The sequence below is a fragment of the Acomys russatus genome, chromosome 24, assembly GCF_903995435.1.
Source record: "Acomys russatus chromosome 24, mAcoRus1.1, whole genome shotgun sequence".
NCBI lineage: Eukaryota > Metazoa > Chordata > Mammalia > Rodentia > Muridae > Acomys > Acomys russatus.
Window position 1 is genome coordinate 2,650,772 of NC_067160.1, and position 18,148 is coordinate 2,668,919.

At 47.8% G+C, this 18,148-nt stretch overlaps 1 protein-coding gene across 1 annotated transcript in view; it reads right to left on the reverse strand.

Moving 5' to 3' along the window:
• Positions 1-8,105: 8,105 nt before the first annotated feature.
• Positions 8,106-18,148, reverse strand: part of Timm10 (translocase of inner mitochondrial membrane 10) — a 98,153-nt gene continuing 88,110 nt past the window's right edge. The window contains exons 2-4 of the mRNA XM_051166447.1: positions 10,473-10,532; positions 9,927-10,041; positions 8,106-8,548 (exon numbers count right to left, since the gene is read on the reverse strand). Coding sequence (XP_051022404.1) covers positions 8,347-8,548; positions 9,927-9,997 — 273 coding nt within the window. The 5' untranslated portion in view covers positions 9,998-10,041; positions 10,473-10,532 and the 3' untranslated portion in view covers positions 8,106-8,346. The remainder of the gene's footprint in view (positions 8,549-9,926; positions 10,042-10,472; positions 10,533-18,148) is intronic.

Sequence of the window (18,148 nt, forward strand, 5' to 3'; positions counted from 1 at the left end):
TCTTACCCAGTACACCCTGGGAGCCTACATTTCCACTCGACCCCACCTTCTCTATTGACCTCCTGAACTAACGTTTGACAGCATTCCCTGCATCTTTGTTCAAAACAACCAAGGACTTGGCTGGAGTTAGATTGGATGCTGAAAAGGCTTGGGTGGGGTTTTAAACTGCGAAGTCAAAAAGGAGTGTTTTCTGAGAGTCAGAACTCTTTGGGAGTTTATACGCTCCAGTTAGGAGTCTGCATTTTGAAAACTGACTAGCCCGGGTTGCCTTGGGAAACTTAGCCTCTCAGGGCTTAAGTTTCCTTCTGTATAAATTTGGATAGCAGTAGAATCTGCCGGCCTGTCGAGGAGTTGAATTAGGATTCAGTTGTAATGATGGTACATTTGGCATAGTGAGCATAATGTTCATTCGTTGGGGCTGCCGGCATTATTTCGCGAGACTCAGTGATCAGGTGCTTCTGGCTGCTAAGTGGTCTTTCGAGAAGTCATTCAGACCCCCTGCCTTCAATTTCCTCCTCTGTGAAACCCACAAGGTATTCAGTACTTTTTTTGGACAATGGTGGAGATTAAGGAAATAATAACGCTGAAGGAAAATACGGATGTGGGTTGATCGAGTGAAGAAAGTGTCGGCGGTGGTGACGCACACCTTTAATCCCGGCACCCAGGGGCAGAGGCAGGTGGATCGCTGTGACTTTGAGGCTAGCCTGGTCTACAGTTTCAGGACAGCCAGGGCTGTTACACAGAGAAACCCTGTCTGGAAAACAAAGGGGTGTGAGCCGGGCGGTGGTGGCACATGCCTGTAATCCCAGCACTCAAGAGGCAGAGGCAGGCGGATTGCTGTGAATTCGAGGTCAGCCTGGTCTACAAAGCGAGTATAGGACAGCCAAGGCTACACAGAGAGACCCTGTCTTGAAAAAAAAAAAGACGAAAAGAAAGAAAGAAAGAAAAAGGTGTGTGTGTGTGTGTGTGTGTGTGTGTGTGTGTGTGTGTAAGAGTGTGGCTGGTCTAGTGCTTGCTTGAGGATCCATCTGGAGCACCAAGAAGGGTTGGTGGTACAGGCCTCTAATCCTGACACAGGAGAGGCAGAGGCAAAGGGATTAGAAGTTCAAGGTTGTCTTCAAAGTTAGAGGCCAACCCGAGCTACACGAAACCGTGTTTCAAAACAAGAACAAGTGAAGAGTGCAGCAGGTGGTGTTCACAGAGCTGCAAAGTTCCGCAGAGACAGCGAGCCGGTGAGGAGCCCGTGAGGAGCCCCTGAACGCCAGAGCAGCCGCCACACCAAGAAAGACGCAAACATTGCGGAGTGACTGCGATAGGATGGACATTTTCCAAGACAAAAGTTATTAAATGTGCGGCTCATCACAGTGTGCTTCAAGCCTCACAAGTTTTCACGCAGACAGTAAACAAGGTTTGCACCTAGACCACAGTGATTGGAGGCAGGCTTGTCTGGCTTGAACATTTTCTGATGTGTTCATTCCTGCAAGCCAGGTAAAGGAACACCAAAGCAAAACCTTGGCAGTAGAAAGGCACAGAAAGTTCTCTGGAGAAGGCACATGTCAGCCTTTGATGGTTTTACTTCTTAAAATGCCTTGCTGGCTACAGGGTAGGGCATGTGGCTGAGCAGTAGAAGTCTCACATATGTGTGTGTTCCATTCCAGAAAAACAAAACACACACACATACAGACACACACACACACACACACACACACACACACACACACACACACGCTTCCGCACTCTTGACCTCAGGGTCAGATTGGGCCCCACAGGAAAGGTTCTACCTCAAGAGCGTCATGACTTCTTGATAACCACAATAAAATATTAATTCATTGTCTATAGCAGTGCCTCATGGACACAAGCACAGACACTCACACTGAAGTGTCAGCGGGGTTGTGAGCCCCCTCCATAAGATTTAGAGTCCACGAACACCTGTGTCTGGAAGGCTTGCTATTTATTCCTCCTCCCATTCGACGTTCCCATCTTCTTCTTAGGGTCTCTGAGTTCTGTGAAATCAGGAACCTTCGCTGTGCACACTGCTTGCACACTCAAAACACCTCAGAGGTGCCCCTTGAGCAGAAGTGCCCGGCCAGCTGGTTTTCACACCCTCCTGTCTCAGCACCGGCTCTTCCTTCCTGTAGGAACGGCATGTTCACTTCTTCCTTACAGCTCTGCACAAGATTCACCTTTGTCTGCAAGCTGCCCACCCGTCCCCAAACACGGTGGGGACCCTGGGAGCCTCCTGCTGGTCTGAAGCGATCCATTTCTTTCCTTCCTCTGCTTCTTCACTCTGTGGGCTCTGGTAAGCCTGTTAGGTGCAAAACCAAGCAGGTTGAAGGTGATTTGTACGGCTGCTGCCTATCACAGACTTGGCATACAGTAAACTGCTGCTAAACACTTGTTAAATAACTGAGAAGGGAGGGCGTGGCAGGAAATAAAGCTGGGAAGGAAGTTTGGGTGACCTCCACGAGGCTAAATGCTTACAGCACTGTGAACTATAAGAGCAGGAAGGGATAAAAACAAAAAACAAAACTCCTGGGTTGTTTTTGTTTTGTTTTGTTTTGTTTTCTTCTTTTGGTTTTGTTTGAAGAGGACAGGCAGGGTTTAGTTTATGTGTTTAATGAAAATAGGGGTATATTAGGAAGGAAAGCTTAAGTAGGTAGGCAAGCCATTATAATAGTTTAGATTGTGAGGGGTGAAAAAGGGCAGGTATTGTCAGGCACACTTAGAAGCCCAGCACTTGAGAACTGGAAACAAGACAGGATAACAGGCAGAGTGCAAGGCGAATTCTAGGCCAGGGCTTCAGAGCAAGACTAAGACCAGAAAACGGGGCTTGAGAGATGGCTGGACCATGAAGAGTACTTGTTGCTCTTGCAGAGGACCTGGGTTAGGTCCTGACCCACCCACATGGTGGCTCACAACTTCCTGTGACACCAGTTCCATGGAGCCCAGTGCCCTCTTCTGGCACCTGCAGGCACTGCATGTGCATGGTACACAAAGCACTCAACACACATACAATAAAAATAAATAGATGTTCAAAATTCTATCCCAGGGGAGCACATGAGGTCTCGGGAAGCTGAACAAGGGCCATGCTGGGAAATGTGTTGTTTGCCACTATGGGATGCATGATTGAGAGGGGAGTTGGACCTAGGCAGGAGCTCGAGGAATGGTTCTTAAGGGTGGCGTGTAAGTTAATATCTGCAGATAGCTTTGTTGTTGTTGTTGCTGTTTTGTTTGTATTTAGAGACAGGGTTTCTCTGTCTAGCCTTGGATGTCTTGGACTCGGTTTGTAGATCAGACTGGCCTCTCCCAGTGATCTACCTGCCTCTCCCTCCCTGAGTGCTGGGGTAACAGGCGTGTGCCACCAGGCCAGGCTCTCAAGAATCAGCAGGATTTATCAGTCCCCAGGAGAAAAAAACCTCACATGAAAGGTTCAATTCCAAGAACTGGAGAGACACACGTAGAAGAAGGGGACTGTTGCCAATGAAACCCGCCCTCCCAGGCCTGCTTTGTTGGGGGTCTAAGGGTGTGCAGTTTGTTCAGCAATTTAAATCTCCCCCTCTCTCCCTCCTCACCTCTTCCCCAAGTTTAAGTGACAAAACCAGAGACACCCCAGATTCTGCCCCTGCCTTCCCATCTATGTGCCACTTGTCAGCAGCTTGTAGGTCCTGCCTCCAAGGACTCCTTGTCTCCATACAATGGCCTTCCTGCACTCTGCTGCTCACTGAGCCCAGGATGGACCCTGGCAACTCGGCCTTCCAATGCTACAAGACCTAACCACACATAGAACCGGCATGATGCAGTGGAAACAAGGGTTTTATTTGGCCGTGCCCTTGAGATATCTTCCATGTCCTCTTGTTACTGGAACTGGGTGATTTCCATAAGTGCCTGATTGTTTGCAATAACTTGCAATATATACACACACACACACACACACACACACACACATATATATACATACACATATAGGTGTATATATGTATATATGTGTGTATATGTACATACATGACATTTGACTTTTCCTATGATAAACTCATCAAGGTGTGCCTGTTTTCTCTAATGGACCGTGTGCCTCTCAGGGCAGATGCCTGAGTGAACGACTTTCCTTCTAGTCTCCCCACCCTCCAGACCCACTGCCTGGCAAATCCTACTCATCCTTTGAATCTCACCAGCCTATAGCTTTGGGGGAGGCAGCCATCGCTGGATATCCAGACTGTGAACACGGTCCCTTTCATAGCCCCACAGCTCCTTGAATGTCTTCTTAACACGTAAATGAAAGGTCTCTCTCTAGTTTAGGGTTACAGGAGAACACTGCGGACAGATTGTCCCGGGTAAGAGATGTATTAGGAGAAATAGTAACGCTACAGAAAGTGGAAGGTAGGCATTATGAGAAGAGCACAGACCCCCCAACACTGCAGACAGACAGCATGGGAGGGGACACGTGAGGGGTCCCTTCCTAGAGATATCAAAGGAAAAGGGAAATTCCATGCACCCTAATTGATGAGTGGTGCACAGCACAGGCCTGCCTCTGACTTCCAGGGATGATGGGTAGGAGGTTTTGCTTTATGAGGAAGAGAGGAAGGAATTTTGTTAGTATGTGACTTAGAGGATCCACAGGAACTGGGCAGGAGAGCCACATTTACTTATGGTGTACCCATTACCTGGGGGACGGGGTACCACTGGTAGCTCTCTGATATCTGGGGAGTCCAGTAGCCTGGTTCTGTCCTTGGAGAAGTAAGAAAAGTGTGGGAGACAGAGAGATGGTTCCATAGGTAGATGTTTGTCACCAGGCCTGTGTTCAATCTTTGGAACCCACATGGCAGAAAGTGAAAATTGACACTTGAAAGTTTTTCTCTGACCTCTGACATATGTACACATATGTACTCATTAAATGTTTTTTATTATGGTACCTGTTATTCTTCTGGGATACAGGGGGTAAGGGACAGTCTCTGGGTAGGGGGCTTGCCATTTCTCCTGCTATGGACAGAGGCTGCTACAAGTAGATGTGGCTCCTAGCCCAAAACCTAACATTTTCCACAACTATAAAACCACCTTGCCAGGCATGGTGATGTGCTCCTTTAATCCCAGCACTCAGGAGGCAGAGGCAGACAGATCATTGTAAGTTTGAGGCCAGCCTGGTCTACAAAGCGAGTCTAGAAAGCCAAGGCTAACACAGAGAAACCCTGCCTTGAAAAACCAGAAAAAAAACTACCTTGTTTTAATATTTGTATTTAAAGGACCAGCTAGGTCCTTTAACACATCACTCCACTGGGTCCTATGGCCTAAGACAGTGCTTATCACAAGACTCCTCTTAGCTCAGCGCACAAGAATTCTTATACTAATCTATATGTATGCACTGAGAAAATAGCTCTTAGCTTTTGTCAGACTTTAACCAGGTCTGAGACCCTAGATTCTCAAGGGCTGCCTGCCCTTCAGATCAGCATTGACTACTAGAATATAAGCTCTAAAAGGGATCATGTCTTAATTTGCCTTGCTCATGATATATCCCGATGGCCCGGAAAGGCACCCAACACATTCTAGCATAGGTGTGAAAAGAACAAGCCTCAGACAACTGCCTTGGGTACATAGACAACATGTGCATGAGCTCTCTGTGGCTGAACTACCCCAAAACATAACGCTTTATCTCAGCCTCTCAGGTTAGGAGATAAGGTGTGACTCGACTGGATCCTGACCTTCACTTTCTCTCACAGGCTGCAAAGTGTGGATCGGGAATGCTGTCACAAGCCACCAGGGAAGGGAAGGATCTGCTTCCAGGCTTGCTCACACCACAGTGGGGGCATTCACCATGTGAATGTTGCTTACCTCCTCACTGCCAGCTCAGTGTGGGAGCTGGCTTCTTCAGGGTTAGTAAGAAAGGGAAGAAGTGTGCAGTTTTTCATAACTATGTCCTGTCACCTTAGCTATGATCTTTTTTATAAGAAGGAAGTTTCCTCATTGAGTGCACACTGTACACAGGGAGGGGAACCCAAAAGAAGAGCTCAAGCACTGGGCCCAGGAGTCTTCGAAGTTGCCTACCATAGAATACACTAACATGAGAAGGAGCCCAGCTCTGCCTTGGACAAGGGATGAACTCTTGAGAGGCTCGGCCTCTTCATTCATAAACTTCAAGTTCTACCTGGCCTAAGAGTTGTCCTAACATTAAAGAAAATAATATGGCACCCTCAGCAGAGCTCAGCTACAGCAACTCCATGTGAGCTAACCCTACATCTCCATCTGTCTCTCTCCTGTCTGTACCTCGTTCCTCCTTGATCCATTATCTACTGTCACCTATTGCTATCTATCTGGCAGGGAGAGCAGGCCTTTGAAAAGCAGACTTGCCATTGTCACTGAAAGGTTTAGATCCTGTAACAGTCTGCTGACGCCCTTAGCAGGAGAAAATCCAAATGGCTTAACACAGCCCACTCCCTAGGCTGTGCTGGAGCTGAGCCTGCCCAGGCTTCTGGGCTCATTGCTCAGCTTTTCTCTTCACACTTGGTGTTGCAGCCACACTGCAGCTGTTTCCACACTTCCCTGCCATGGCAAAGCCTTCCTAAGAGCTATCCCTGAGCCGGAACCTCTTCTCCCCGTGTGCACCAGGCTTTGTTTGTTCCAGCTGCGCACTCTTCTCCCCGTGTGCACCAGGCTTTGTTTGTTCCAGCTGCGCACTATCAAGAGAATACTCATTATGTCCCTTTTAAACCTGAAGGCAGATACAGTATCTCCTTCCCTTACAGTGACTCCTCTTTCTTCCCAGCATTGTGCTTTGCTGGCAGAGAACGAGCAAATGTTCTAACTTTGTGGCACTGCCCCAGCAGCTAAGACCCACGGGCAGACAGCGCCACCTGCTGGCCTAAACTTGTATACATTTCAGCATTGAGAAAGCCTTAACTATTCTGCCCACCCTAACGACAGACATTGGGTTTGCGATTTTACCCAAGTCTATGTAGTTTCTCCACTTTGCACCAGATTTAGCAATTTATTGAGTGCTTGATGTATTTCAGACATCTTTCTAACTATTGGGCTATTAGTTTTTACAACTTCCCAAAGAGGCAGATGGACCCCACTGCAATTTTAATGGTAGGATAACTGAAGCAGTCAAACACCTCTCCCAAGGTCGTGCAGGAAGACAATCTCAGCCAAGTCTCTAATCCGACTTGAACAGGCACTTGTAAGCTGAACTAAGCCTCTGCCTCTCTTGCCCTTTACTCCATCCCAGACACCTCTACAAACAACAAATGCCCACTTTGAAGGCCCAGCTCTGCCAGTGACTTCAGTGTCAACAAAGTGCCTTCTGGACTAGCCACACTCTGACCGCAGTATTCCCCCAAGGGTCCTCCTCAGACAGGAGTGGGGCTTGGCCTTCCCTCACTCTAGTATGTGACCTTTGGCAAGCAGCGGCATTGCTGAACCTGTTTCCTAATTAGACCTTTAGTCTGGGTGGGTGGACTCTCTCGGAAACTGCAAAGTGCCTGCAGAGCACAGTCCGGGTCAGGTGAACGCAGATGCCCGGAGTCATCATCCCTTCCCAGATCCCTTTCCAAGATGCCTGGCCCACCTCGTACCTCGACAGCATCCTAGCTACCTGGAGTATGGATAACATGGCTGGCTAACTTGCTTGCTAAATCCTATCCACTGTCACCTCTAAGTCACTTTGATGTGTAGAAATGCCAGCTTGCCTCCACTTACTATCAAGTTTTAAAAAGTGTTTCCTACTAGTGCAGAGGAATGCAGCACATCCTGAGCCACACAGCAAGCCTCAGACTCTACGCAAAAACTATAGTCTTAAAGCATTGTTAAGGCACATACCTGTGATGGCAGCATTTAGACAGTGACACAGGAAGACTGAGTTTGAAGGCAAACTGGGCTGCAAGTAAAACTCTGCCTCAAAATACAAACAACCTGCTGGGTGTGGTGGTGCACATCTTCGTCCCTGCGCTTGAAAGGCAGATACGGGTAGATCTCTGTGAGTCTAAGGACAGTCTGGTCTACATAGTAAAACCCTGTTTGTTAAAAACAGACCAACAAAAAACCCAACCCCAACCCCATAGAAAGACCCATTTCATCAACTTCCCTCCTGTTGGATGCTCTGTCTGACTTATTACTTTCAAAAAAAAGACACTGCTTTGCACAAATTTGTTTTAATACAGATATATACATATACACACATACACAGTCACAAACCAGCGTGACAAGTCCCCTTCTTTAGCCAGGAGAGCTCTACCACACCCAGAGGTCCTGGAGATGCTCCAGAAAGCCTAAGTGTGACGGTTTTCACATATGACATCCATTAGGAAACACTTTAATAAAATAAGTGGCGAGGTACAGCCTGGGTGTGCACTGCCCAGGGCCTCATGCAGGTCCAGAGCTCTGCTGCACCCTCTTCATCAGCTCTTCATCCTGCATAGACAACTCTGTCAGCTTTTTGCCCATCCGCTCGTGGATGTCCAGGTACTTAGACACACACCGGTCCAGGCACACAGACTCGCCTTTGGACAGCTCTGCTTCCTTGTAGTGGGGAGGCACGCACTTCCGGTGGCAGGCTCTGGTCATTCTGGGATTACAGAAGGACAAGGGTTTGTCAGTAACTTCTTGTACACCCCAGGACCCTCAACAACTCCAACCCTGCTGTACTGACTTTGCCTCCCCACCTCCCCCGGGAAAACAGTGGAAGAAATCCTCAGTTTTCACTTCAAGCACCTTGGAAGGTTCTCCCGACCCAGAACCTTGTCTGAGTCACGTGAGTCGGGAAGGACTTGCTGGACACTGGCCGTGTGCCAGGCATCACACCCAGGGCTGGTACAGACTCTGTTACGGAACCTCCAAGTCAGCCACCACCATTACAACCATTTTACAGATGAGGACACTGAGACAGAGAAGCTCAGTGATTTGCTACGGATCACACAGAGCCAGCTAGCCTGACTGCTCAGTCTGCATCTTAAAGGTAAATCAGCCAATGAAAGGAGCTTCTGTTGTTTTCTGTATGATGTGCTAAATGCTGAAGGCTTCCATGTCTAATATTGTACTGTCTTCTTCATAAAGCACTGCTCATCCTGTCAGTTTTATAGGTGAGACATCAGTTATGAGACAGCTTGCCCAAAGATACTCAGCTGGTGACCAGTGCACCAGGATTTGTTTCCAAATTGGCCAAACAGCTGTAAGCAGTAGTTGTGAAGTCAGCCTGAAGTTCTGGTCCTCACATAGCTACAGACCGAACTATAGACCCTGAGATTACTAAATCCCTTGATACCCCAACCCCCTACGTTAAAATGGCACTAATGAAATTAACCCACTGGTTTTTTATTTGTTTATTTATTTTAGAATGGTCTCATCTATCCCAGACTGGCCTCGAACCCACTACACAGCCAAGGATAAACTCGAACTACTGATTTGCTGGCCTCCATTTGAGTGCTGCAATGATAGGCACCACGTCAAACCAAGGCTTCCTGCACTCTAGACAAGCGCCCTACCAGCTTATACCCCCTTCTCCCTGTGAATTATCTTGAGTATAAAAAAAATGATAATGGGGGGGGGGCTGGAGAGATGGCTCAGTGGTGAAGAGAACTTACTGCTCCTGCAGAAGATTTGGGTTTGGTGCCCAACACCTACATGGTAGCTCACAACTACCTGTAACTACAGTTCCAGTGGATCTGATGCCCTCTACTGGCCTCTGTGGGAAGGTGGTGTGCATGCATACATGTAAGCAAAACAGTCATACATATAAAAACAAATCCAAAAAAAAAAAAAGAAAGAAATCTAAATGACAATATACAGAAAATCTTTTTCAAGAGCCTAACACAGAGCTAAAGTGTAATGAAGGCCAGGTGGTAGTGGTGAACACCTTTAATCCCAGCGCTCAGTCCTTCACTGTTGTGGTAAGGGTGACCAGGGCTAATTTTCCAAAACAGGGTAGCTAGGAGTGATCTCTTTACCTGTTGTACATGTCAGCCATCATCTCCACCTCCAGCTCTGCAGCCAGCTGCTGGGCTCTGAGCGGGTCCATGTCAACCTAGCACCTTGGAGAGACTAGCCTCCTGGTCTTTAGTCCTAGGAGCAGACACGATCGTCAACGCCGACCCCTCCCGGTTCACCCTAATACCCGGGGGCCAGAGGACGCGAAGAATAATAACATTCCAGACCTTCAGGGGCCACTGCTCTCAGTAAACGTTGTCAGCCCTCTTAACAGAAGTGGAAACGAGGCCCTTAGAGGGGACAGTGTCCAGCTCAAGGTCACTCAGGATGTCATGGGGCTCGGGACCAGAAACTGAGACCTCTCCGTGCCTCCCGAGATCGCTCCTAGCCAGACGATCGACCGTAGGGACACAACACTCAAAGCCGTGAGCCTGAACCCGCGTGGCTCTGAGAGTCCGACCCTAACCACAACCTAGGTTCCCGGTGCTGGCCCGAAGGCTGCGCCTCGGTCAAGGCGACGGCATCTTCAGGGTCACCCTAGGGGCCAGACACTGAGGCTCACTCACCACGGTCTGAGGCTGGTCACAGTTTCCACAACGTCCCCAACTTCGGGTCAATAGTAAAAAAAAAAAAAAAAGTTGCCGGGTACCCAGTAGGTAAAAGAAGCAGCACGTGGGTCACTTCCGGAAGGGAAGTCCAACCTCTTTTTTTTTTTTGATCCGGAAGAAAACGCAGACCAGGCTGTGCTGGGAAACCGGCTACCATAGAGACGGAGCCGCCCGCAGGTCGAAGAGGAAAACGACTTCATTTGGCTAGAGAGGATTCCAAAGTACCATAGAGTCCTGAGTGAGGGGCAGAGCGTCGGCAGCAAGCCAATTCACAGCATACACAGAACACATTCTAATGATCATTATTGTATCTAACCCCAGGGTTTAACAATTCCTAAAGTTTAGTCACATTTTATTGATCTATTGTCGTCTTTAACAGATGAAGTCTTTTCCTCCAAAGTGCTATTTTCACATCCTCGGCTAATAGTGATTCCCGCCCGTACCCCTTAGCCCCCCATCTTTCTTTGACAGTGCTGAAGGCTGAATGCAGCAGGGTCTCGTGCATTCTAAGCAAGCACTCCACAACTGAACTACAGCACTCATTTGATATTCTTTTTTTTTTTTTAATTTAAATGTATTTATAAAAACATGTGCTATGGGCACATGTGGAAGGTCAAAGGGCAACTGGTGGGCGCTGATTCTCTCCGTCCATCATGTGAGTCCAGAGTAATCCAACCCAAGATGTCAGGCTTGGTGGTAAGCACCCTCACCCACTCAGCCATCTCACCAGCTCATTTACTTCCTAATGTAATCTACTGCAGATTTTAAAAATATTTATCTTTTTTGGTGTTTTTTGTTTTTGTTTGGTTTTTTGTTTTGTTTTTGTGACAGAGTTTCTCTGTGCTGGCCTTGGCTGTCCTGGACTCGCTTTGTAGACCAGGCTGGCCTTGAACTCACAGCGATCCACCTGCCTCTGTCTCCCGAGTGCTGGGATTAAAGACGTGTGCCACCACGCCCGGCTAAAATATTTGTCTTTTTATGTTTGAGTGTGAGAGAGAATGTAGGTACACACACTGTGCACATGGGGGTCGGGGACAACCTCACGTTTCTATCCTTAACTTCCACCATGTTCGACACAGGATGTCTTGTGTTTCCTGCTGCCTATACCAGCCTAGCTGGCCTGAAAGCTTTCAGGGCTGCACCTGTCTGCCTCCCATGTCACTGTAGGAGTCTTGGGACTGTGGACCCATCCTACCGTGCCTGGTGTTACATGGTTCTGGGGATTCTAACTCAGGACCCTGCTATTATTACAAAGGAAGCTCTTTTCCCCACCTAAGCAGTTTCCTGCTCCCGAATGCAAACATTTTCCCCAACCTCTCAGGTGGATCTTTTTAATCGTAATTAGAGCCTTTAATGTAGATTCTTTACTTGCACTATATATATCACTGCCTATATGCACTGCACTGCACAGAATACCCCTAGAATTTATTCAGCTAGTATAATTAAAACCATAGACATTGAGCAACTTCCTACTTCCGTTCCCTTCAGGGCCTGGAAAATCACTGGTTTTGCTGGCAGTGGCACTACTGTTATTATTTACTATGTGGCCCTATCTCTATTCTTTTTGTTTTGTTTTGTTGTTGTTGTTGTTTGCTCTTTTTTTATTTTATTTATTTATTTATTTATTTATTTATTTATTTATTAGACAGGGTTTCTCTGTGTAGCCTTGGCTGTCCTGGACTCACTTTGTAGACCAGGCTGGCCTCGAACTCACAGTGACTGCCTGTCTCTGCCTCCCAAGTGCTGGGATTAAAGGTGTGCCGCAACCACTGCCTGGCCCCTGTCTCTAGCATTTTGGTGCTGCAGGTAAAACTCTCCAGTCACCCGTGGTATTCTTTATAGCTTCAGTTTCTGAGACTATCCCTGGAACCCAAGCGCCACCCCAATTGGATGCTCTCTGGCCCCCTCACTCTACCCAGCATTCCATCTTTCCCATCCTCATAGAAAGGTTCCATATTGGTCTCTCGCTCTGGGTCAGTACTGCCTTCTTGGGTGGGACTCCAGCCCCAAAGAAAGGAGCAGAGGATCTCCTCATGGGGCCTGCTACTTACTCATAAAGGGCTGAGGGAATACAAAGATAAACATATCTCCCTGGACTGTCTTGAGAGGAGCAAGAGGCGAGAGACTAACCCATTAACATAAGTAGAAAGCCTACCCAAACTTGGCTGCTGTCTGCACTGTGGCTGTTCCTCATCACTTTTTACTTGCCTTCACAAATGACCACGGTCTAGACCACCACATACTGTACCCAGTCTCCACATTAGTCTCCTTGCTGTTCTCACTGTTTCTGTCTAAACAAAACAAAACCTAAAAAGAGATCATGTCACTCACACCCTAAGTATCACCATGGTTTCTAATCACAGAGCAAAAGCCTAAGTCTTCTCAATAGCTTGTAAGACCCTGTATTACTCCCTCCATGATGTGATCTGTTACCTGAGAACAGCAGCCCACAGGAGGAAGGGTTTGCCGCGGCCTTCAGTTCAGGAGGTAACATTCCATTGTGGTGGTGAGGGCGTTGTGGCAGTGAGGGCGTTGTGGCAGGAACGGGAGGCAAGTGGTCATATCATGTCCACAGTCAAGACACACGGAAGGACGCTGGGACTCAGCTCATTTTATCCTTCTTATTCAGTCGGTCCTCCCAGCCCATGGGAAGTCTTCCCACCTCACTGAACCGCTTATAGAACTGTCTCATGGACTTGTCTAGACATTTATCTCCTAAGTCGCTCTGGACGGTATAAGTAGATAATCAGTGTAAGCCACTACAAATCCCACATGATTGGCCAACCCTGTTTTCTTCCTTTTATTTCTGACTGTCCTCCCACCCCAGTGCTTTCTCCAGCCATGCTGATAGCCTCTCTCTTTATCAAACACACCAAGTATGCTCCCTCCCTTCTTTCTAGTTACTGTCCTCTTTGCCACGAGTGCTGGTGTCCCTCACTGTCACAGGCTTCAGTCTCAAACTTGCTTGAGGTCTTCCTCCCCATCTCACATGCCGTATCTGCAAGTATATTCTCCTCCCTACAAAACAAAACACAAACAAACAGACAGCTGTATTGTTTACCCCACATCACCTTATTTTATAGAACCCGTCACACTTAATGTGTTACATATTTCGCTTTTTGATGTGATTACTATCTCTTCACACTAAAACTATCTCATTTACCTAATTTCTCTTGTGTTTAATGCTGTTGTCTCCAACACCTACTTGCTGTTCACAAACCAATAGATCAAAGATTAAAAGGATTATCTAATAGAAGTTTTGATAAATCAGGCATGGTGGGACAAGCCTTTAATGTCAGCACTTGGGAGGCAGAGGCAGGCAGATCACTGTGAGTTCGAGGCCAGCCTGGTCTACAAAATGCATCCAGGACAGCCAAGGCTACACAGAGAAACCCTGTTTCAAAAACAAAAAACAAGAGAGGTGGGGGTTTACCACAGTCTTCTAGCATGCTGTTTTTATTATCTAGTTAAAGGAAGAAAAAAAATCAAGCTAGACAAATGTGGGAGAACTCACCTGTCTTTGGCAGATAATTTCTGGATGAATGAAGGAGACATACTATGGACAGATGACACACTTATTTGAACATTGTTTTATGCCAGAAATTAAATAATAACTGCAACAACTTTGGACTGAAGATTTTTCTTGGGCCTAATGACAGTTTGCAATCTGACTATTAAGAGTTGGAAATACCCTGCTTGGGACATGACAATCATGAAGGACCTCCCTGAGAGAAAGAACAATGAGAAGGAAGCAACCTCGCAAAGAGCAGAAAGGAAAACCCAGTCCTGTAAGGCGCGCCCGCACCCAGTAATGGCGACAGCAGCAACCGCTCCCACGCGTGCACAGGCATAAGCTCTCCCAACGTGCCCCTCCCGAACAGGGGTATGCAAATGAAGTATTCTGGAGCTGCCCTCTCAGCCACGGGCATGCTAATGGAGCATGCTAATGAGGCATCCAGATACGACCTATGAGAGATTGACACGACACATACACAGAGCTATTTAAGTGATGCACTCTCCGGCATTCGGGGTCTTTCGCTTCAGCTTCAAGGGCGCTCCCAATAAAGCGTGATTGAGAAGAATCCTGGTGGCTGCGTCGGGAGGGCCCAACACAGTCCTGAGTTTGGAAAGCACTGATCAGATTTATTTAAGGAACAGGAAGCAAGCCAAGGTGGCTGAGCCAAAGGGGCTGGGGGAGGGGAATTGGAGGAGTCACAAGCTTCATCAATGGGAGGGGTGTCCTTGTCCACACTTTCCAAGAGATACCCCCCTTACATTGTGTGACACACAGCCAAGATAAGGTTTACTTTGTTTTGTTCTCTGAGCAAAACTTCAATTCAGGACACAAGCGCATGCGTGCGCTCGCGCATACACACACACACACACACACACATATATATATATATTCAGAGGTGATCATGTACCAGTCAATAAGAGCTCAAAACAGAAGCAGTAAATTATGCATGATGTAGATGCTAAGTCTGGTTTTCATTGGCTCTCTCCATTCCTCTTCCCTTTTGGCTCCTCCTCTTCCAAGCTTCCTGGCCTATCGTGAGCCCACTGTTGGCAGCTGTCCTATTTGCCCTCTCCTGAGCCCATTCCTCAGCAGCTGCTTTGTCTAGAGAGGAGTAAAGGAGGAAATTAGAGAAGGACAGGAAGCAAGGGGCTAAGGAAGCACAGAAGGCCAAGCTTGGCTCTGGATGATCATTGGCGGCCAGAGAGCTGGAGACCATGTTCTGGATGAGCTAGACAGACGGCTGCTTGTCAACAGCTCCAGGGCCAGAGCACTTCAGGGAGGAGGGTGATCACAGGAAAGATGCTGGTGGGGTCAGGAGAGGGACGCAGCATGATTGAAAGGTGCCACCTGTCAGATCTTCAGGGGAAATTTGAGCCTCCCAGTCTAACAGAAAGTGTTGTACCAACAGGCCAGTAAACAATGCTCTTCCTGAAGCCCAGAAGCCCAGGCCTCTTGAAGGTGGGGTGGGGTGGGAGCAAGGAGGCGGGACTATGAACTAGGGGCTCAAAGCCACCAGAGCTTAAAGGACAATTGGGAGTGAGGCTACTCAGCTAGAAAGAGACAAGAGCTCCCAAGCTGCAGGCAGAACCCCACAGGTAGGAAAAGCTCTGGGCCCCCTTTTAATTACTCCCATAGATTCCATGCCCTACTTTTACCCTCCCACAAGCCAGATCTTCCGATGAGACTCCTACAATGAGAGAAAAGCAGGTTGCTTCCTAATTCTCTTCACTGTAGCAACTCTTTTCAGCTGCCTAGAGGAGTTGGGTAACTTTGAGTTCAGGTACAGAGTAGCCTGGAGGTGGCCATCTAAGAAGAGGGCCTTGGGGGGACAGGTAGAGGACTTTTGCGGGGCTGGGGACATTAGGAGGGCTGAGGTAGGTAAGGTAGAAGCCTCAGAACTACTGAGAGGGATTGGGGGGCAGTGGGAGACAGAGGCATCTCAGAGACAGCAAGCATCCTTTGCTCCATTCAGAACTTGGGTTTTCCCTCTGGACTAGGGGAGCTGAATTGGACACAAGATGGGGTAACAGTTGGGGTTCAGTGGGGAAGAGGGAAGAAAGAAGCAGAGAGCAAAATGGGAGAGGAGTGGTGAGGAGGTCTTTTGTGAAGGGTCTAGTGTGCACTCAGAGGAGAGAGGAACTCCTGAGCCTTATTCAGTGGCTCCTCCCCACAGGGGAGATGCCCACTGTCTGATCCAGGGCTATTCAAGGGACACCAGACTGAGGATCTAGCAGCAAAAGTATTTTCAGTACACACTCTAACTCTGCACCCAGGAGACCTAGGATCCAGGTATAATTTGACCTACTTAATTTTCCAATGACTTTAGTCACAGGAATTCTACTCCCTCAACCAGACTCCTAAAGTATAAAATGGGGCTACTTACATCCCTTCTGAGAGGTCGAGCAAGGAACAGCGAAAGTAAAGCGAAACACTCCAGTGTAAGCTGTAAACTGCTGTAGAACCATGAGCCCTGGGGGGAAGGGGGTGTCATCCTGGCTCCTCAGAATTCAAAGCTTCTTCACTCCTTGTCTATTTATGACAAGGCTGGAGAGGGAAAGCAGAGGTGATAAACGAATAGGCAAGGTAGCTGAGGGGTGTGTGTGTGTGTGTGTGTGTGTGTGTGTGTGTGTTTTCCCCTCAACGTTAGGTGTGTGACAGCAGCTAGAGGCAAAGATGGTTGAAGCAATCAGCTATGTCTTAGCCAAACATGCATCACTTAGGGGTATAAAAAGGACTTGCTATCATCTTACTGACATTCAGCTCTCTCTGTCTCCTATCATTAATAAATGCCCTGGGGACCGGGTGGGGACCTCACCCTGGCTCAAGAATGACCCAGTCACTCTTCTCCAGGCAAGCTGTGGACTGAGACTCCCTCCAAATACTTCCCACTTGTCAGAGGCCTAAGCCCCCCACTATTCATATGGTCTGGAACCTATTTATGTGCCCAGAAATTAAAATTCAGAACGAGTACCACACAGTAAACAGTGGGAGCTAGAATTCTACCGCCACAAGACCCCAGTGGCCTTCACCACAGACTCACAACCACCTACCCCACAAGGACAAAGAACAGAGAGGGGAGAGAGTTTGTGCCTCATTCAGACCTTGAACATGGCTTTGTCAAAGTGGGGGATAGGAATGTCTCATGGAAAGCATTTTAGTAAGAAAAGAAGGCAAGGAGAAAAACCCAGGGCCAGGTGGGTTTAAAGAAAGGTGAATTCAATGATGTTCAAGCTCCGTCTTCAGTTTTTTTAAACTCAGTGGCACCTGATACCTACTTAACTGCTAATGCTGCTGTGTATCTCTAAGAGAGTGAAAAGCTGGCTATATTTGGAACAACCTTGGTCAGTGAATAAATGCATCTTCCTCTCACTATCAAGAGAACTTTCATTCATTTTGTTTTTCTTTTCTTTCTTTCTATTTTATTTTATTTTATTTTGAGACGTAGCCTCACCTGGCCTCAAGATCACAATGTAGCTGAGACTGCTCCTCCTTCTTCTGCCACACAAATGCTGGGATTACACACATGTACCACCATGCCCAGTTTATACAATATTAGAGGTTGAATAGGGGCCTTAAGCAGTCTAGGAAAGCAATCTGCCCCCCAAGCCACATCTCCTCCATTTGTGCCTGACTTCTACAGGGTACTGACTAGAGACTCTGACCTCCATCTGGGGCTCTGAGGGAATGCCTTGAGCTCAGAGTGAGTGACTAGATGGCCAGGGTCCATGTGCCATGACTGCCTGGCTAGCTTCCATGCACACTGCCACATGGCACACAGGAAGGGGGAGCCCTTACTGGGATCTGTGACCGGAGCTGGGACTACAGTGGTGAGCAGTCTTCATATTTTTACAAGACCTCATTTACTTCCTAGAAAGTGGAGGGCACCAAATCCAGACCTCTGGACTTTGGTCTGGGGGACCAGAACCCTGAAGTGGGAGGCAGAAGCAGATTCTGTCTTCACGCTGCCTGTGCTCTGCCCCAACTTATCGAGGTGTCCTGGGTATGCTCACTAAGAAAGTACTGCCAAGGGTAGGAGGTATTTTTAGCCGATGACAGGAGTGTCCACTTTTCTTACTGTCTGAGTCATGCCCTGAGCCCTATTTGGGAACTGTTTTCT